This window comes from Platalea leucorodia, assembly GCF_965183815.1.
Source record: "Platalea leucorodia genome assembly, chromosome: 1".
NCBI classification, from domain to species: Eukaryota; Metazoa; Chordata; class Aves; order Pelecaniformes; family Threskiornithidae; genus Platalea; species Platalea leucorodia.
Window position 1 is genome coordinate 120,727,433 of NC_138823.1, and position 21,336 is coordinate 120,748,768.

General features: G+C 38.5%; 1 protein-coding gene across 5 annotated transcripts in view; it reads right to left on the reverse strand.

Annotated features, from left to right (window-relative positions):
* DNAJC13 (DnaJ heat shock protein family (Hsp40) member C13) overlaps window positions 1-21,336 on the reverse strand; it is a 56,787-nt gene that overhangs the window by 6,345 nt on the left and 29,106 nt on the right. For all 5 annotated transcript variants that reach the window (XR_014228176.1, XM_082311998.1, XM_082311997.1 and 2 more), the window contains 31 exons: window positions 20,925-21,028; window positions 20,688-20,847; window positions 19,572-19,634; window positions 19,137-19,238; window positions 18,855-18,959; window positions 18,264-18,466; window positions 18,095-18,179; window positions 17,451-17,605; window positions 16,440-16,485; window positions 16,066-16,220; window positions 15,220-15,421; window positions 14,432-14,547; window positions 13,501-13,579; window positions 12,764-12,899; window positions 11,418-11,602; window positions 10,773-10,847; window positions 10,453-10,572; window positions 9,396-9,575; window positions 8,319-8,486; window positions 7,585-7,698; window positions 7,129-7,245; window positions 6,451-6,628; window positions 5,255-5,346; window positions 4,791-4,890; window positions 4,245-4,319; window positions 3,968-4,080; window positions 3,385-3,554; window positions 2,963-3,005; window positions 1,863-2,036; window positions 625-804; window positions 229-369 (listed from right to left, as the gene is read on the reverse strand). Coding sequence is in view for 4 of the 5 variants with exons in the window: in XM_082311998.1 (XP_082168124.1) it covers window positions 229-369; window positions 625-804; window positions 1,863-2,036; window positions 2,963-3,005; window positions 3,385-3,554; window positions 3,968-4,080; window positions 4,245-4,319; window positions 4,791-4,890; window positions 5,255-5,346; window positions 6,451-6,628; window positions 7,129-7,245; window positions 7,585-7,698; window positions 8,319-8,486; window positions 9,396-9,575; window positions 10,453-10,572; window positions 10,773-10,847; window positions 11,418-11,602; window positions 12,764-12,899; window positions 13,501-13,579; window positions 14,432-14,547; window positions 15,220-15,421; window positions 16,066-16,220; window positions 16,440-16,485; window positions 17,451-17,605; window positions 18,095-18,179; window positions 18,264-18,466; window positions 18,855-18,959; window positions 19,137-19,238; window positions 19,572-19,634; window positions 20,688-20,847; window positions 20,925-21,028 (3,936 nt within the window). In the remaining variant the exon portion in view is untranslated. The remainder of the gene's footprint in view (window positions 1-228; window positions 370-624; window positions 805-1,862; window positions 2,037-2,962; window positions 3,006-3,384; window positions 3,555-3,967; window positions 4,081-4,244; window positions 4,320-4,790; window positions 4,891-5,254; window positions 5,347-6,450; window positions 6,629-7,128; window positions 7,246-7,584; window positions 7,699-8,318; window positions 8,487-9,395; window positions 9,576-10,452; window positions 10,573-10,772; window positions 10,848-11,417; window positions 11,603-12,763; window positions 12,900-13,500; window positions 13,580-14,431; window positions 14,548-15,219; window positions 15,422-16,065; window positions 16,221-16,439; window positions 16,486-17,450; window positions 17,606-18,094; window positions 18,180-18,263; window positions 18,467-18,854; window positions 18,960-19,136; window positions 19,239-19,571; window positions 19,635-20,687; window positions 20,848-20,924; window positions 21,029-21,336) is intronic.

The following is a 21,336-nucleotide window of genomic DNA, read 5'->3' on the forward strand; positions in this document are numbered from 1 at the left end:
GCCAACAGTATCCTATGCATTAAGCTTCAATGCTTGGGTAGCATCCTTGAACACGTCTGCATTTTGGACTGACTTCTGACTTCTCCAACATGAAAAGCACATTAGTTAGATGGCTTCCGGGAAGCCTCCTGGACACTGAAGTTGAATGGTACCTCTGCTCTTATAAGCAGATTAGATAGACAAATATAAAAATATCACATTTTTACAGACTGAGAATATACTACTTACTTGGGCTACTAAGTCATTTTGTTCCTTCTGAAACATTCGATTAAGTGCTTCACAGGCTACACCAATTATATCCGATCTCTTTTTCATTCCGTTCATGAGAGGGCTAACAGTCTCTAGCGATGCCATTGCTCGAACACAAAGCTACAGAGAGACAGAAACATCCAGAGTACTTCATTTTATGCTAAGCTTGACCATTATGGCAGATATAGTCAGCCAAGACCATAAATTTCTCAGTGCCTTGAATCTACCAATTCCTCATTAATTAGCTGTAAGTCCCCACTCATCATCCCGTACACGGTATTTATAGTCAGAATAATGCCCTTCTAGGAATGCTACTAAACAACATAACTCCAGTTATGCTTTTTTCTCCCCATGAGCACTTAAATGATTCAGTACCTCATTGTCAGACAATATGTGCATGACACGAATGGCACATTTAGGAATGGCATTGTTCTTGTGATTCATAGCTTGGATTATCTTGTGAAGATGACCAAGCGGAGGAACTTGATCAGCTAGCTGAGGCTGGGCACTGAACAGGCACACAGTTGCTGTGGTAATGGTTTCTAAAGTTTCCCCCTGCAGAAAACCAAAAACCAACAGAAAATATAACTCAGTAAAGCCTTACGTATCGCCATAATAGTAACATTTCTCACTTGCTCTGCATTATAGTTTTTTTTTTTCCTTAATGCTTTTATCACGTCACTTTGCTTTGAAATTGTTAAAACAAGAAGTTTAGAAGAATGTGATCAGCTCCAACAGTGGCAGACATTCACTAGTTTCATGAACACAGATCACACAGGAGTTTCTCAGCTCCATTTCCAGCTCCATTTCCAGTATCTAGAGAAGCCAGTGTCTGGCTGCAGCCTCTGCGTGCACAGCAGCACACGTGCTAACTTGCTCGGTGGAAGCACGATAGCACGCATGTTTAGGCTGACCACCTGAATGCCTTAACGGGTTCTGCAGTCTGCGCAGCAGCACTCACCACGCTTGCTGTATTCTGCGTGCCTGTACAAACTACTATCACATCTTTGTAACAAAGATTTCCGTTTTATTAAATGTGCAAGTTAATCGCCTCCCTGCAAGTCTAACCCAGAATCTGTCTGAACACTGTTTAAAATTCAGTTATTAGTAATATCATTAAGTTACTGACTTGAACATTGTTCTCAAACTTTAACACATTAGTTCTACTGTGTTACACTGTTAGGTGGCAGCCTTGCATAAGTCATGTAATGTACACCAGAGTGGGAAGTTAGTGTTGCAGAAGGACACTAGAAGTGTCAAGAGCTGAAAATTTTTAGGCAGTGTAGAACAACCGCCATTTTCTTAGCTTGGTCAGTCATGGAATAATTACAAGACACTTAATTTGTTAAGCCTCATCTCTACCACAAAATAAGCCTCTAAGACTCACTGAAGCTAGTTCTGTGGCTTCAGGGACTTTAAAACCACTGACTCATGTTCAGAAGTTGTCTAAACACATCTACATGCTTTTACACAGAGTCAGAAAGCAGTCAAAAAAAAGAAATCACTCATGTTGGGAAGAAAGTGTGAGAACAGAAGTTAATCAGATACTAAAAGACTAGTAGCTAAAGAATGCTAAACAAATTCAAAGAGCAGAGTCAGAAAAATCATCTTACATGGGGGTTATTTTTCTCCAGCAGCTCAGTAAACTTTTCCAACAGTGCAATGAGAAATTCTCTTGGTTTCCGTAAAACCCAGGCCGGCTGGGCAATAAAAATCCTTAGGAAGACTCCCCCCACTGAAAGTTCACCTTCTGCCTCACCATACACCACAGCAAAGTCTTCAGGCAGCTGTTGAATTGTAAAGTAGAAGGAGTTATTGGCAAGTGTATTTGTGAGAGCTGTCATTGCTTCTCTAACATCATGACTCTTAAGTGGTAAGGGTCACTGAACTAACTGTATTCTCCAAAACGGAGCTGTGCAAGATCAACAAACACTTCATCTTGAAGAAACATGAAGTGAGAGTAGGAAGAACAGTGCAGGCAGTACTACTACAGCGGACTTCTCTTTCAAAGAACACAAGTTACCGAGTCTACAACTACACTAGTGGTAAACACTAGTTCAAGAGAAGTACCAGCAACAGGGCCGATAAAACAGCCCTTTCCTTTCTTTCTTGCACACTTCAGGGGAAGGTTTCTCACCATTAACCTAGGGAAATTTCCAGTTTACGCCTGCGTCAAAATAGCCATCCTGCATGTGTTTAGAAGTTGTTTTAATGTTGAACTAGACCACTGTTGGGAGGAAGTCATGCCTGGCCTTTCACAGATACTGGGAAATACTATAGACAAACATCTCACCGATTGACCTGATGTGATAGAATGGCTCAGGACAATCATTTTTGAGACTCAGTGGCTTACTAACATCCCTTAATATTTACCAAGATAAAGTTTACTACAGCTATGTAATGAGCGGCAGGACTTTTTCCAGCAAACTAGTATTGTCCTTTGTTGCTGACTTTTGATAAGCTTTAGAATGACCTGAACTATCAGAAAATTCAGAGTATTACTGGCAAAACCACTGCCAATAAAGTGTCTGATTTCAAGGTACAAGAAGTAATGAAAGCATCAGTTCAATATTAAAACAGTTAAGTTAGCACAGCAGTGAGTTCCTGTTGGTACTTTAAGAGGAAAGCCTGTCAGAGTTACATACATGCATATATTATCAGCTGGCTTATAGTCTCCCTGGACACACCCAAAGCAGAAACAGCATACTTTTACCTTCCAGTTAGTGTCAGGGTTGTCCCTCTGCAGTTTAAAGTGCCTTTAAAAAGAAAGCAAGTTTTAACAAGCAGTAAAAGAAGCAGTCGTCTTCCCTACTTGACAGCTCAGTCTCCCTCCATCACCGTGAAGTAGTTCCAGCTTCTAAATCCTGTTTTCTCCTCATTGTAACCCCCTCCCAAATCTTATAGCAGTGAGCAAATACCTGGATTGTGCACAAACCGCACTTGCGTCACTGAGTTACAGGTGAAATATACAAACAGCGGACAAGTTTCTTTTCGCTGAAGTCTGACTTGCAAGGATTCTACTTTTTACAGGCAGAGCTCTGTCTGACACTTCTTCTATAGCAACTTCTTCTGGTTTACTGCCACTAAAAGTATGTCTCAATTAAGAAAATACTTAGTCAGTAGGTCTCCACATACTCAAGCATCATTTCTCGAACTGTTGTTGATACTTTCTCCCTGGAGTTGTCATTCCAAATTAACTCGGGATTTTCATGTGTTCCCTCAAAGATATGAACAGCAGCTTCAGGGTTGTCCCTCATGGCATCCATGAAGACTCCAGGTAAAAATTTCATTAGTGTAATTCTAACCTAGAAAGGATGAACAGAATTGACATTTAGTATACCGTAAGTCAAACTGACAGAAAAACAGAGAACTCCAGGAAGTCCAGTTACTTGTAGTGCTATAATGCCAGTTGCTAGAACCTAACACCACGAAATAAAACAGTGCTATCATTTAAAACAGCGGTAGCCAATGACAGGTCTGAAATCTAGGTATCTAATGTTAAAGCCATTACAAAGGGAAACCAAACTGCTTATAGCAGTTACAATAAATACAACTGCTTCTAGAAGCCTGCTCACAGATTAAGAGTTAACTACTTTGAAAAAGCCAGATTGCTCTTCACATGAATGTTTTGGTCACAGAAGGTTTTTTTGTTCCATCTTCAGAGAGAGGCTGGTAACATCAAGATAAGTGTTCCAACAAGAGCTGTTAAGATTCTTACCTTTGGACCCACCAGCTTATCTGCAGTCATTTTGGCAAAAAGCTCTGCTGTTTGGGCTCGGACCTGTGGATGAGTTGAGTTGCAAAACATGTCTAGTAAGTAGATTAAAGCACCTGTACAGAGAGATAGGAAAACATTCAAATTTTTTTCTGGTCACGAGTAGTATGAATTCACCAATTCCACACCGATTATTCTAAAGAGAAGAGTAAGATCTGGCCACTGTATTTACTTTAAGTCCAGTGTTGTAAAAACATTTGCTTTCAATGTAGTACTGTACCTTTTGCCATGGCCTCTTTAATTATTTTTGTGCTAGATGTCAAAGCGTACAAAGTCTCAAGGACGAGTTGTCGACCTGTCAAAATAAAAAGTATTAAGAACTTTGTGCCATATAGACTATTAACTAATCAAAGATGAACCAAACTGATCTTAACAGAAAGCTGTATGAAAACTGAATCAAGCTTATGACAATTGCAAGCTTCGGGATTTCTGGCTAAACTCAGTTAGTTAAGGAATGTCAAATCAATCCTACATTCTAGTACAGCGTAACTTCTTAATTAGATGTCAACAACCTAAATTCCCTAGAAGGATTAGTCTATGACATACTATGCTATTCAAACACAATTCAAATACCTGCAATTCATATGTTTCAGCTCACACATTTAAGACAAACAGGTTAAATAGAACATTTTTTTTTTTTAAATCATCCCCACTGAAATGCTGTTTTAACCTAAAACTCAGTAGTAAGTTCAGCCAGCTTCATTCTAATCAATTTCTGAGTTGGAAACCCTTTGCCTTGCAAGACTAAGAATTATACGGTACATACTTGAAGGTAAGGAATGCAGGAGTGCCAGTAAGTTAGCAAGAACCATTGCCTCAGCAATGTTGTTAACACATTCTTGGTTACTTGTTACTATGTTCACTACCTGTAAAAAATCAGAAACAACACTTGATTATATTCTAGTTATTAAGACATTGTCCAGAAAATGCAGTGTATGATTAAGTCAGTCACCTCACTGGCCAATATAGCTAATATTTACAATATTTACTCCTGCCACCAAATTGTCTTGTCTCCTCAGGGAAGAAGGGAGCAAAGACACAGACAAAAAGCTATCACTTGTTCCTCCAAGGAGGAACTGATGCCTTGGAACCCCAATCTTGATACTTTTTAGGTGCTACTCTAACAGTTACACAATCAGGTTTGTTTATGCTGAGTATGTGGAGCATCCAGACAGGGGAGTTTAAGGGTTTTTTTGTTTGGTTTGTTGGTTTGGTTTTTTTTTTTTTTACCTCCAGAGCCAACTGCTGCACCTGGCCAGCTCCATGAACACGCAGAAGGGAGAATATCAACTTAAAGTGACCTATGCATTCACACTCAGAACCTGCAAGAGACCAAATAAATTACTGTCTTCATGTTAGCCAAAGCATTCACTGAAGGCCATCATAAGCCCACATTTCACTATACAAAGAAGTGTTAGAGACCACAGGTCTGTATACAGTCTGCCACAGTAGTTATAACAGCTCCTACAGGACAGCACCTGCTACAGAAATAGAAAATTATGGAGTCCTGTCTATTAAGCTAGCTTCCACAAAGTCTCATGTCAACAGTATTTCAAAAGAAGAGGATACTTACTCCCTGTAAGGCACGTAGCTTGAGCTAGTTCTTGGACTATATAGTTACTTGCATTCTTACAAGACAACTAAGCAAGTTCAGTTATTTTATTTATCATTGGTTATCAGTACTTCTTGTCTTCAAATACACTTGCCCTTTCTGATTCTCCCAGCTTAGAGTAGGGTTGCTATGTGCAGCAATAACAGCTGCCCTCAGGGTTATAATTGCCAAATACAGATAATCCAGTCTGAGAACAACCTAACTACCTATTACGAGAAGCCACGATAGTAACATAAGTTGCTTTTAGAACTAACACATAATACAGTAAGAAAACATCCTAATCGTGTCTCAGGCTTTTCCAGTCTGTACATTGATATCTGCTCATAAATCTTTGTTGGTATTAGCTACTCACTCTCAAGAGTATCTTCTCCTCCTGCTTTAGTAAGGCCCTAACATGTTTTTAGGTGTTTCGTAATATGCAGTACTTGGCTCAAGGGGGTTCTTTTTTGCTCTTTTGATGCAAGGAACTTTAAAAATCAACTACAATGCTTGAAGGATTACAAAAAGTTTCATCCAAGAGGTTTAAGTCTTCCTGGCAACAGCAGGCTAGAATTAGAGTTAAAACTCAATGTTTCAGAGAAGAAAAATAGATAAGGCCTGGATTTCACATAAAACTTTATTACATCTACTGATAATGTTCTCCGGGGCGGGGGGGGGGAAGAAAAAGCAAGCCTATATGGCTTATAACAATGCTAAAGTCTGTTAGCCAGCAAAACAAGCTTCCTTCTCACTGGAAGATAAAGACTACAGAGGTTCGCGTATTTTAAGGTTGTCCACAAGAAAGCCTATCAGGGAAGTTCATTTTTAAGCCTACCTGGGTTGTGTTTTATCACGTTTCTCAGAGCCTCCAGGGCCATTTCAACTCTCCGTAACCGATCTCCATGTTGATTGGACTCTACTTTCCCAGTCTGTGTTATTGCCATTAGCGTATGAAGGTACTGTGCTTGTGAGCCTATGTAATCCAAGAGGCTTGCAGCAAATGCTTTAGGAAGCTTTAAATTAGAGATGAGAGCATTTTTAACTGTGTGATGCAACAGTATTCACACTAGAAAAAAGTGTATCCAAATAACTTTTCCTACATTTCATATATCCCTTTCTTCCAGACAGGCAGAGAGGAAACACTTTTCTACTCTGATCACTATAACATCTAGAGCACATTAACCCTATTTCCACATATATAGGCAGACAGCAAAGACACTAGGCAGAATCACTACCTCCTGGAATTACTGAATGAACCTGAGTCTCTACAAGCTTGCACTGCAGACAAAAGGCATTAAGCCATCCAAAGCAGCATGTCTTATGACAAACTCATTGTTCTTGTTAATTTATTCTACTCCAATAGAGAGATATCCCATAACATGCTGATCACGTTGAAGGGAACTTCCGTAAGATTCTGTATTTTCTCCATTCTGTTTGTATTAAAAGATAGATAAAGAGGAAGAAGTAACATTCCAAATATAGTTTCAACAGGAAGGTTTTAGCTACATCTCACCTCTAGTTGGAAGGTAGGGACCTCATTGTAGACTCTAACAAAAATCTCTCCCACAATAAGTTCCTTTGCATGGTCACTGAAGACAAAGTCAGACCCATAGCTCTTGTCACAATCCCCCTTTAAGCAGAGATAAACAGCACAAGCTCAGACAGAAACTAATTTTGTAGAAAGTGTAAAGCTATAACCCGATAATGAAATAAACAATACTTGATCAGAAAACTTAAAGCTTTAGCAAAAGTCAGAAGCTCAAGACAGACTGAAACATTACAAGAAATAAGAGTTTGCTTGTTTAGGTTTTTTGTTTTCTTTTTAAGACTACTGAATGAAGAAACTGTCTTAGGAGTAGACAACAAAGGATGCTTGTATTAACTATACCACCATATCACAAGCAGCTGTACCAAAACATGAAATAGTTAAAAAAAATAGTAGCAGGATTTAAAGTAAGGAGTATCTTACTCTCTTAATCATGCTTTCTTGTTGAGATTCCAAAAACTCAAGTAATTCGGCTCTTGTCCCATTGTTCCAGATCAAGTAGGGGTTCTCTGTGTTACTGTTAAGCATCTTCAGAGTCTAAGAAATAAGGAATTTACACAACGTACATGTTTACAACTTCGTTCTGGATCATTACGCACAGTAATCAGTGTGTTTCATGACATAAGTTAATCCAATCTCATTAACAACCAGACTAATTTCATAAGCAGGTTTGAAGTGTCATGTTTTCCATATACTGGAAAAACAGTATGTTTAAGTTATTTGGTACAGTACAACCTATATTTTAATTTTTCTTTACTCTGCTTTGAGCCACACTTATTTCAGATTCTCCTATTTTTGACAGCAAGCAGCAGCTATCTGCATCATCTCTTTGTAGATGACTTCCTTGTCCCCATTAAAGAGAGTAGTTTATCCTTTGCTCTCCATTATCATGATATCCTTAAGCCTTCAACAATTACCTCAACTTCTTTGCTCCCATATTTGTTTTGCAAATATTACTCTATAGGGTACTGTTCCTGTCCATAGTGTTTGAGACTGAAACAGTTTCTTTTCCTTGCAGCTACTCCAATTGCAAAGAAAAGAAAAAAATCGTAGTGCTGTTCTCTGTATCAGGTTGATCTAAGAGTTCAGTGTTTTAGAAGTGACCAGGTACTCTTTCCATAAATCAATAGAGAAAGTTTTGGCCAACAGATGCCTACCTCAGTAGGACTGACCACAGCAAGTTTCCTTGCAATATAGGGTGTCAACATTCCAGCCAAGCTTTTCCTGATCGTTGGGTTTTCAGGTGTAGCTTGTTCTTCAGAGAGATACCCTCCGAGGCGACTCAAGGCCAGGAGACTGAGCTTAGCAAGGCTATTTGCTACCTCCTGAAAAATACAAAGACAGTTATAAAAAAGCTAGAGCTTACTGAAGAAATATTAGAATAGCTAGAAGGAGTTGTTCAACACTTCTGCACCAGAATGAACAGAACTGGTATTCCCTATTTATCTGCATCACTAATTATGCACTGATGTCTAATAAAACACTAGGTGCTGCAGAAGAGCACAATATGATCACTGTGTTGTGGGCTTAATAAATGCAGTTAGACACAAACACTGATAAGTAGGAAAAACTGGGGCATCAAGATAAGCTGAAAACTACAGAAGCTGTTTAGTGTAATAGCTTCTGACCAGACAACAGTTCCTGCTAGCACAGTCAAGTATCAGCATAATAAGCCTTTTATGACAGTGATACAAGAGTTAATAACTACACTAGACTGTTCAAAGCTCATCTCATCCAGTAGCTGAGGAAAAAATGCCATACTTAGTGGGTTACTGTTTAAGGAAATGGAAGTGTGAAGCCTCTTACATAGCTGTGGGGCAAAGGGACAATATGGTCCTAAAGTAGACATTTCGGGTAAGTTCATGGTATCAGTAGACAGCCCCTTCAGTGGAGCCTCAAGAAAAAAGGACTTTTTCCTTCTGATAGCACAAATTTACTTCTTTACTGTTCACTGTAGATAAAAATCTCTTGCATTAAGTCTATTAGAAAATACAGGTTTTGGCAGCTTTACCACTTGAACTCAAAACATGAACTCTTTAAAAAAAGAAAAAAACCCAAAACCCAAACAGTATTTACACTACTACACAAAAATCCCCTTCCAAAACTGCTCCGTTAACATTATTGTTCATGTAATTCAATGATTCTAACTAGTATTTGAGTACACTTATTTTGTTAATAAGAGATGGCAAGCAACAGTCACTGGTATCTGAAACCATGCACCTCGTTAACATTACCTGGTGATTCGAATCTTCACTCTTCTGAATACCACTCTCTTCTAGCGTATAGTCATAGTTGAAGAGGTAACCCAGTAAGTACCAGAGAACTCCAGCTTGGAACAGGTGCGTTTGTAGCCAGTAATCTAAGGCAAAGGAGCTAACACACTCCACTCCCAAAGAAGCTACTCGTGGTATGTTCTGAGGAAGGAAAAAGAGTTTGCCTTAGTACTTGTGACCAAAGAAAGCCAACTGGCTTCCTTACCAAACAAAGGCTTAAAGCCAAAACTTGCCAGTTCTAGAGTACTATCTAAGCAGCACAAAGATGAAAACTGAAGTAGACAGAACATCTGCAGTTGAAGTGTCTCGTGGCCAAGAGCATGGCTACTTAGTCAGCATCCTTCAAAGGAAGAGTACTCGAATAGTTATTTCATATGATTAGAAAGGAGCATTGATGAACTGGTGGAAAAAACAATTCAAGAAGGTGGCAGAGATGCCCAGGTGAGCTTTTTATGGCAATACATGTGTTCTGCAGGGACTAAAGAACAGACAAGCACCTATAGTCAATTACTATACTCTAGTTTTATAATCTTCTGTTTTCTATAGTCTTTTTCTATAGTCTTCTGTTTTCACATACCCCATATGAAAAGTTCGAGACAAGCTTTCCTTTCTTAACTCAGACAAAATTCAGCATTTATATAACATAAGTTCTAAAGAGCTGAATGGCAACAGAAGTTCTTGAATAATGTTCCCAGAGTTTATGCTGAGTTAGGAGTCTATCTGCTTACCTAAGATCTAGCTCTAGTACTTTTGTCTGCTGATTTAGTACAATAAACCAGTCAGTTAAAAGGCAAAAATAGCTGAATCTTTATAGTGATTGCATTTTAAGTCCACTACATGGCTTCAAATACAAGTGTTGAGAACAAGGCAGTAGAGTTCTGTATCCCATAATGATTAGCCGGGATCTTACAGAAGGGTGTGATCAGTCTCTGCAATTGTGCTCTCTCTCAAAAACAGAACGTTCCCCTAAACATTTAGCAGTTAAATACCCATTTAGGCAAAGGAAGGGAGCTCTTACCTTGCCATAATACAGTAGTCTACAGAGGTCCTTAATGATGTTAGGCATTTCTGTAATCTTCTCTCTGCATTCCTCAAACTGAGCTGCTACACTGTAACACTTACTAACATATCCACATACCTACAAAAAAGCAATATTTTATTAGTTCCAAGTGGAGGGGAAACGCATGTTTACAATCCTATTTTTAATATATAATACTATATCCATATCTTATATATACAGACTTATATTTATTATGATATTATACATATAAAATATTTTATATATTTGTATAGTCTTCTAAGAAGCTGTTACAATCAGTTAAAGTTGCTGCAACTTACCTGTACAGACATATCATCTGGTTTACTAGAACGAGTCAAGACTGCTACACAACGATTAAATGCCTCTTGCAATACCTGTGAGGATTGGATGATGCATAAGTTCAGTCACAACAAAAACTGACAAAGGCTGGCAGAAATTAAAAATGGGTTTATCATCAGCTAATGTTTTGTGGCTGAAGGAAAACATTTGACAAAATCTGCCACTTGCTCAAATGGTTTGTAGGGGCAAAATTCCTTGCAAGTGCTGGTACTAGCATTTAGTGCTTTAGAGTTGATAGCATTCTCACAGTTGAGATAATGTACGCAATGAAAAGCCCTTCTGCTCAAGTGACTTGTTCATGTTTATCTGTTCTTTCACATACAGAATGCAGCTCTTAATAGAGTTTTGTAAAGAAGTACAGCAACATCATATGTAGTTTGCTTATCCACAGTTCAACAGACAAGCCTAGGTCCAGAAAGGGGGCATACTCTGCAAGAGGCTTCTCCTACTGCATCCAGAAAAGAGCAATAAGAACGGACAAGTGTCTCAATAAGGCCAAAAGTGACTCTCAGTTGGATCTGATGTCCTATGCATTGAGGATCTAGGATTTTTAGCCGTGGAAAAGTTAAACTAAAAAAAATTTCAATACATTTCTTTCCATTTACCTCAATTCCATTTTCTCTTCTCAATTCTTCGGCGTTTAATGCTGAACAATTGACAGTATGGAAAGCAAGTTCTGTAGCAGCAGGCAACAGAGGAGATTCTTTGGAGAACAAGAGGTCATCTGATGTTTCAATGGTAATAGTCTTTATCAGCATAGGATAGCCCGCATACTTGTAAGGTTTCAACTCTGAAAGAAAAAAGTCAAAGTTTACATATATGCAGAGTCTAAGCAATTTAAACCACCGCATAATTATCAGTGGAAGATATATCAGATATGTAAGGACTAGGAGTCAAAGAAAGCCAACTCTTGGGAAAACTGGAGCAAGACTGAGCAGTCCACACAATCTGACTCCTTGTCACATAAGACTGCTCATGCTAGAAGCTGACAGAGTTTCATGGAAAGAACTCATTTAAGATTAAAAAGACTTATCTCCAGCTCAGCAAGCCCCCAAGCTCAGAGCCTTCCAAACGATGCTTGTCTGTCTCCAGAGTAACACAAGTATAGCTTCATCTGTCTGTCTTAGTCCAGGACTCTCTAATAATAAGCCTATAAGGACCTTTACCAGTTTGACGTGGCAATCGTATATTTTACATAATTATATTTTTCATTCCTTCAGGGTTCAGCAGTGCTGAAGAACAATTTCATCTTGCAGTATAGAGCTGATTGTGAGCCAACCTATATAAGTCTACACTAATGTTGTCACTGCCTCCACACAACTGACAGAGCTATGATTGCATATGAGGTTCTTAGCTTACCATTATAATGTAACACTTACATAGCAAAACACTGTTGACTCTGCAAGACTTGGACATGCCAGCAGCTGCCAACCAGGGACTGTAGCTAGAGCCAAGGGTTAGGGTACTCTAGCTATGCCTCTTTCCCAGCCCAGCTGGGCTGGGAAAGAGCTAGTGTTGCAGTACACTCATCAAAGGACTCTAACACTAGTCAGAATTTCCACAAGATTACACTCATGTGGCTATTAAAAAACAGACAGACAATCTCATTTATACCTAGAATCTGTCATCTGGGTGACAGAGTACTGGTGAGGATTCTTCTACGTAGACAGAATTGTAAGTCTAAGTTATATATGGAGGAAGATTCAAACTGATTAGTATTAGTATAGAGAATTTCAAAAAGCTATTCATGCTTTTTTGAATTAAGTTTTACTGCAGATGAATTTATTTCATGGAAGAAGTGGTCCTATTTTAAAGCCCTTTACCACAGCTACATAATGCTGTGGCAAGCCAGAAACCAGATCAACAGAACAGACTCAAGAACAGAGATTAAAACTGACTGCGATAGCCACTAAAGAAATGAACATAAAACCTTCTGAGACAGCATACTTACCTTCCTTATGCCTGTTGAAGAGGATGCTTTGAGTTTTCAAGATCAAAATTATGTTTTCTGGATCTGGCCCATCTGTCACCTTGGCAGACTTTGTGCACAGAAACTCATATGCTTTGTTAACTTTTTCAAACATATCCTGCAAATAAAGAAGAATAGTCTTAAGAGTTGCTGAGAACCCCCTAAATTACAAGTCTGCAGCATCAGTTTAGATGCAGGTAAAATAAAGCATTCCAGGTTATTAGCCACAACGGTGGTTTTGTTGCCTTATTACACTTCAGAAAATACACCAAATAACCTTAAGAACACTGGTTCACAGATCAGTTTTCTTTTGTCTCCTAAACTCTGCCATAGGCAAGAGACTAAAACTAAGTCAATTCCACTATGACTAAAGTAGTAAGTACAGTTTAACCGATTGTAAGAATGGGCACAGGATTCAGTCTGTCTTTGAAAGGGAGCAATTAGCCTATTCAGGTCCTGTGTAACTCTTTAAACTAGATGCTTTCTGAGATGTGGGTCTGACCTGATTACATCAGTTCACTGTAGAAACCCTAATATTCCTTGATTGACATCAGTTAAATTACTCATCTGTAGTATTAATCTGTATTCTGGTATTCATCTAGGGCATAGCTTTTAAAAGGAAGAAAGAAAATTTAAGGGGACATTTCAGAATTCTTAATACACGTAAGAGTTGAATTTGTACCCACTTTATTAACACCATAAATTTGTGTTATACATACCCTGCCTTCTGGATTCTTGTCTGGGTGATATTTTTGCGCCAGCCTGAAATAAGCTTTCCTGATCTTGCCTTCATCATGCCTATGAGAAAACAAGTCCCATTACATTGAGTAATATAAAAAAACAAAAACAGAAAACCAAGCCTATATTCTGACAACAGTACTAATAGTAACTGCAAGTAAGTGAAAACTACAACGCTCTCATTTCAATTTGAAAATCTGCTTCGTCAGCTGACACTGAATGGGGGTAATCATGTGGCCACAGAATAGAAAGAAATTTTAGAAATAGAACGTATTTTAGTATATCTTGTACTGAATATACTAACCAGAAGGTGCTCGAAGTCCCTGAATCTTCTAAATGAAGAGTCTAAATGAGCTATAAGTGGTCAAAGTTAATAGTTCATGATTTGTATTAACTGCACTGTTCTTGAAGGATAAATACAAAGTGCTGTCAGTTCTCTTCTAGAGGCCTGAAGTCAGAAATCAGTGGCAAGATAGGAGGTAAAATATCCCAAGGATATTATCACCAAGAAAAAGGACAATACTTGGCAGGGGCAAGAAGAATGATTAGAGAAACCAAGTTCCATTTTGAATATATTCAAGTTCTGCCATATTCTTTGCTCACTATGGTTGAGTCTAATACTTGTCCTGTAAAACAGCCTGGTGAATGCTTTGAAGCAGAGCTCAAAGAATTTTTTCCCCAGTTCCAGTTTATCTGAACACTTCAAAAATATTCTCTCAAGCACTGGAGTTGGATTTTCAAGCTTTGTTTCTTTTTAGATAATCTTCCACAGTGAAAGAAGTGGGTGCTAGACATAACTGAACTGGTACCACTAACTGGTTGCAAGTACCGAGGTAAGAAATTTCAGTTCGTTCAGTGTACGGAGTTTGTGTAAATGTAGTCATACAACTTTAAATACTGAAAACAACTTACTGGCCTTGCCCTTTGGGAAGGTTAAGGACTTCATAAGCATCATCTATTGACATGGTAGGTGGCTTCTTTTCTACCTCCTTCTTCCAAGCTTCTAGTGTATCTTTCAACAGTTTAACCTAAATAATTACAATTTATTAGTGTTTCATTTATGCTGACACCAGTACATATCATCTTTTTTTACTAAAGTGCTGCTTTATTAATGAATCCTTATCACCCAAAGTTCAGAGACCTAATCCTTTTCCTTAAGATTAAAATGTCTATATAAGAGTCACATTAGAAGAGGGAGAATCACTTAAAGGATATGCAGTTCACATCTCGATACTACAAAAACTGCAACAAAGCCACATGAATAAGTAAAGCTGCTTAGAAAGATCTAGACCATAGACTTGTACCAAAAAGATCTCACCAATTCAGTTAATGTTAGCTCAGTTTCTTGTCCAGCGTGGACAAATAAGAATCCAAAAGTGATGATTCCCTGCCCCCCTCCCCCCCCTCAATCACTTGAGGTTCACTGAAACACTAGCTGAAGTTTCTTGGATGCTTTATTTTGCTTTTTTAGTAGTCACCACAAGGAGGATATACTTAACACATGGTTGCTATATAGCATAAAGACTGTTCTGCTTCAAGACCTAAGTGTTTAACATATTTGCTTCTGAACTGAAAATTAGGCTCAATCAGTTACTTGCAACAAATCTAGCATTTGATTTCCTTAATTTTTGTTACAAATCCCACTTCTAAGACTCTGAAAGATCAAGAACTAAACGAATCCCAAAATACTTCTTACTTACTGGATCTTTAATTGGCCAGTCTGGAAATCTGAGTGTATCACAAAGATGCTTGAGGTAATAAATATTACAGAACAGCTCATTTTCCAGTTGTGGATAGTTGATAACTGGGATAGGACAGTATTGGTAGAGTGCTCTTGTATTGCTTTGAAGACGAGGGGTGAAGTCAGCAAGATGAGCAGCAATCTTCTCTATCATAAGACGCCTAAAAGTTACAAAGTTTGGTTTAACACTTGCCAAGCAGTCCTCAATCCTCAGTGACTGTTCAAATGTATTCAATGATTTCTTCTGAAAAGATTTTCCTTAGTAGTTTCCCACATTTCAGAGGGGATTCAGACTAGGATTCAGTCCTATTCTGTTATAAAACTATTTCAATGACATGAAAATTAGCTTATTAAAAACAACGTAAAGTGACATTTTGCCCTCCCTCAACACCTCTTTACTTTTTGGGAGACCCTAAAAACGGATTGTAATATTAGCAGTCTCTGCCCTAGACAGATGCTGGTAATAAATTAGTAAAGTAAATATAAAGCAGTCCACATAAACAGTGAAGTCTCCACTCATGAAAGGAACTCAATCAAGTACAATAAAAGGCAGATGTAAAGCATGCTATCAGATGTTCAGGGAAATACTCCCCGCTGCCAATTCCACTCCCCGCCCCGCCCCTGTTATTTTTGATAGAAGCAAAGGGTAATGCAGGACATTGCCCTTGGAGAAGGCAAACAGAGGGAAGTAACGAAACCATGGAATCCAGGTATTTACAACATTCTTTAGAAATGTCAAAGACAAGACCTCTTCAGCATGACATGTAGTTCAGTTTTATTTGTCCCTCTGACAGAAAACAGTTACCTCATTTCATTGCTCCAAATTGCTTCGGGAGTGTCAAATTCTCCAAGGAATATCTCAGAAAATTTTTCTGGTTCATAGTTTTCTAAGTAACACACCATTGCTTCAGGAAGAATATGTCCAAGTATGCTTCTTTGAACTATATCTTGACCTTTTGTCTGCAGAAGAGATCACATTGTCATTTCAAAGGTAACCTGATTTCAGTCTTGCTAACAAACTTGAGATCTAAAAAACCCTCCCCCTTTTCCCTTAAAGTTCTTAAATTCTAACTCTTGAGAGCTTAGAAAAAGAACAAGCAGCAAGTATTGTTAAAACAACTACAGGTGGTCTGCAAAACTATTTGGAAACAGAGGTAGTTACTTTCGCAATCTACTCACTTCTTCAGATTTGAAAGCTTGTTTTGTATGTGTGTATTTCAAAAACCTAGAAGAGAAACAGCAGTTATTTTCTGTTTAATTGATACTTAAGGCACCCTTGAAAGATAAGCAGACCAGCATAGTCCAGCTGGAAAGTGTCATATATTTACTTTGAGATAAAATAGTAACAGCAACAATTGAATGAATCTCTGTACAAAGTCCATCAAATCCTTGGGAACTCTACCAAGTTAAGCACCCCCATGTTATAAATGTTGCTTTATGTTCATCATTTCAGTTTGAAAGTCTTGTTCCTGAAAGCTTGTTTTCTCCACACACACAAAAAACCCACAATGAAGCTCATGGAGGTACAGACAACCTTTCCCTACAAACCTCTCCCTCCACCATTAGATCACCATTGCAGGTATGAAACACGATGACCTTACACTAACTGCTGACAGTCCTGTTACGCTAGAGTCATCACGTAAACACGCAATCATTCCCCAATGCATTTTGCTATAGAAGAGACTTTACTGGAATTGTACAATAGCTTTTTATGAACTATTGAATTTAGAGGAAGAGCACTGGAATGAACTTCAATAGCCACCTGCACATGCAGTGCATCTGGGTCAGGTAGTACAGACTGATTTACCTGTTTTATGCTTCAATACTAAACCAAGCTATTAGATTTTTCCACCACTTTTGATAGCTGTTTACTATCAAAAACTATATTAGCATATCAGTAGGCTATATTACTACTCTTCAGTGCCTGTAACGATTTGTTCTTCTACAATAAGCTACGCCTAGTTGTACTGTTAGAACTATATGATTAGACATGCTCTCGTTCCCTCCCTGGTAGTCATAAGCCATTCATTTTAGTGACTGACTAGACCACGTGGAGGCGATTCTTCTAGAGGGCATTTGCTTGCAATCTCATGTTGGTTCTAGCAAGCCACACTCCCTGGAGCATTGAGAACACCAGTCCTTCTGAGCATGACTGGTCAAGAGAGATTTTTAGCTATTCTTTTTCCTCACCTTGCAATAGGAAGTACATTGGAACCCGTGTACATCATGATAAAGAAGAAAACTCCACTCAGATAAAAACGAGGTAACTGAGGGTTATCTTGCATGACATGAAACAGCAATATAGCGACTTTTTCCACAAGGATAGGATCAAAAGTCAGTAATAGCTGAAATCAAAAACAAGCATTTACATTAGCTGCTTGAGCAGTGCAAGTTACCTAGACAAAATTGAAGTTTTCACTAATTCAGCACTGGGACAAGCCAGGAAACTTACAAGAATTTCAGTTAAAGAATACTTCAGCCCAAAAATAACAAGTTCAAATCACAGAATGTTTAAAATTGGAAGGGACCTCTGGAGGTCATCTTGTTGAAGCCCCCTGCTCAAAAGCAGGGTCACCTAGAGCTGGTTGCCGAGGACAACGTCCAGATGGCTTTTCAGTATCTCCAAGGGTGGAAATCTTTATTAATGAGATATTGGCTGAAACAACATGAAATTTGTAACATCCGGTGAAATAAACAACTGCTTGTCCAGAGATCTGCAGGATGTTACAGATGTCATTTGATGTGTTTGTCCCACTTAAAGCATTCACATGGGAAAGATGGTAGAGTAAGTCAGACTTTTACTCATTTAGATACATTTTTGAAGAGTTGCTTACCTGAGTGATATGAGGAAGGCAGGTACTATCTGACAACAGCCTTTTCACTCTAGGCAGAGGTCTTACAATAGCATTGTCTTGATCCCTAAAAAAAAAAAAAAAATAAAAATAAAGTGGCACAGCATCTCCCACAGAAAGTTAACCACTTCTGCTGAAAATTAGTGTTTACCTGCTGGGAAAGTATCCACACATTGTGATGAGCATGTTGAGTACAAGTGTGGCAAGGTCAGTCTCATTCAACACAGGCTGGCCACTGGCAAGCAAGCACCACTTCAGCTGAGGGATGACCTGTAATGGTCGCCAGCCATCCATACCTTGAGCCCAGCAACGTGTTTTTGAAGTCAGCTTTCCGCTGTTCCACAGTTCCTGCATCTATTGCAAGATTAGAAATGAATTTAGTTGATTCAGCATTCAGAGCTACCTTTGCTCCTAAACATTCACACTCAAGACAAGCTTTTAACTGCTGTATGGCAGACTACTACAGTCTCATGAAATTCCAACGTATTTATAACTCTCAGGAAACATTGATGGATTAATTGCAACACAACTGGGGCATGGAGGGGTAGGCAGCCTTACCAAAAAGACTGTGGTTCTTGGCACAACATCGAGTCTCTTATCTAGCTTTAATCCTGATTTAAAGGGTTACTTTGAGAATATAGTTTAGCATTGTTCACAGTTTTCCCTCTCGCTGTTTGAAACACACCCAGTCACCAGGACATAAATAATTTGTCAAGTTTGAGAGTTTGAAGCCAACAGGTACCTCTTGAAAGCTGTAAGGACCACTCCTTTCTTTGTCAGCATTGCCAAAGTACCATTCTTTCTCGCTCTCCCTCTTCATATCAGGTGCCGCCTCAATCACATTGCTCTAGAAGTTGATGTTTATAAGAATAGCTTAGCTTCAGTGCAAATATCACATTTCTACAGGAAATGTGAAAAGGACATTGTGTTTGTTTTTTGTTTTTGTTTGTTTGTTTGTTTTTTATTTAGGAACTGTCCTTTTAGCAAAGCAATGTATGAGTGGTAAGAAACAAAGGCCACATACCTGCAGAGGGACTGTAGCTCTGCTTGTGTGAAGATGTGCCAGAGTAAGCAGATCTACAAGGATTCTAATGCCATTTGAATCCATAAGGTCCTTCACATTTTTCTGTTAACAAATGAACTGAGTTAACACAAGCATTTTCTAGATAAGAGTTGTTACAAGTACTGAACAGTTTTATTCAAGAAGCACCATGAGAAAAGTCAAATCATTCTCTAAAGTGACTAGAATGGTACAAACACCACAATATCCACACATTTCCTTCAGCTTTTCCACCAGTAAATGGCAACTGCCACATCCCAGAAAGCTGTATGAAATGTTGTTTTAAGACTTCCTCAAGACCTGAGTTTTTGCTCAAGTTAACCCTGAAAGACTAGTTCAGACCATTTTATACAGCTGAAAGACCGATAAACTACTGTTAAGGGTACATAGCCACCTTACCTTATTAAGGATCAGCTTGTTGAGAAACAGTATCAATCTGTCCCGCTCAAGCTTATCAGTGCACTATTGCAGCAGGAGAGAACAAATTAGTATTTGATAGTGCATGTTAAAAGTTACGTTTGAAAGTTAATACAGTTGCACCTGCAAAGACTCATTTACCTTTTTCATGCCCAGGATAACACTGCTGACTATTAAGTGTCCAGTTTCATGCACAGCTAACAACTGTAGCTTTCTGCCAATGAGGAGGAAAGGCCTTGTCCTCCATCCCCTTTGCTGCTCTGGGTCTGACACTCCAACCCACTTTTCTGCTAAATCCATTGTTCTAAAGGGACAGTGTTTGGATTCCCCAGTGAGCCGGTTAACACAAATACAAGGGAAAAAGAGAATGCTTTCAGCCAGCAGACAGAATGGGTCTTTGATGTTACATCTCTGGTGAGACTATCAAGACTCAGGGCAAAATAACAAGAGACTGCATTGGTTCAGTTTCCTTTACAACAGCCAGATCTAAAACCCACACTGATGATAGCAAAGAACCTCTTCTTCAGACTGCATGGAAATGTATTTTTGCAAGCTGCATCAGTTGTCAGACATAACAGAGGCTTAACAAAGTGGTTACCACTAATCCATCTAAAAATCTAATCCATCACACTTGCCCATCTAAGGTTACCATTAGGTATCGTTACCATTAGGTCTGGAGCTGTTGCTACTACTCTTGAAGTCAATATATTGAAATAATGTGACACGGAACAAGGTTGTCCTCTTAAAAAGCTTCATGCTTGTGCATTTTTTCAAAAGCAAGCACAAAATTAACATCACACAAAATTCCTTCACACTATTTCTGTACAGCCTGAAAACCTGCTAAGGCCAACAAAATGCAGATATAAAGAGACTAGTTTGAAATACCTTTATGATCAGCAGGTTTTTTTGTGAAACTTCAACTGAATCAAGGGGAAATACTAGGAACACTTGGTGACAGCATGGAAAAAAGTATTTATGCTGCAGCTTCACGTTCTGTAAAACCAAAACTTGGGTTTCACGGCAACTTGAAGGATCTGAACATATGTTGGACTAGCTGTACGTTAACTAATATATCAAGTAATTTTAAATAATTCTTACCCTTTCTAACATCCCAACAATGTACTTAGTATCAGAAAACGGTCCTATTTCTTCATGACATCTTCCATAAACAATGGCCAATGCTTGCAGACATAAGCATTTCATATTCACTTTTGGAGTAAGCAAGAAGCGATGGTAGAGTTCATTGAAGAATTCATATCTAAAAACAGATGAGATTTTAGTGAAGAAAACCAACGGAGACCTTGGGAATGAGATAGGATTTTAATAGTGTCTCACGATTTTTTGATTGCTCCACTCTCTTCAGTTTCATCTTCTTCCAGTAGCAATCTCAGATAATAATCCCCTATTTTTATTTCTTCAGAAAGGCACTCGTATTTTACCTGTAACACAGAACAAGTTACTTAACAGTAAATATTGTTTCTCCTTTATTAAGTTTTTGCTTGCATAACATTACTGTATTTGCTTGCATCCATGAACTCAACGACATTAGCAACCCCTCCTACAGTCTGAGGAATATTGAAATCTGCAAGTTTGCTGTTAAAGAAACACACAGCTACAAAATATATGCCATAAGCTATTGTCGCCCCCCAGAACAAAAGAAGTTTCTCATCTTACTGAAATACCAGCTTCCAGCCTTTAAGTTACTTGTTTCTAGTATAAGCTGGCTTTATTAACTAAACTTGGATAA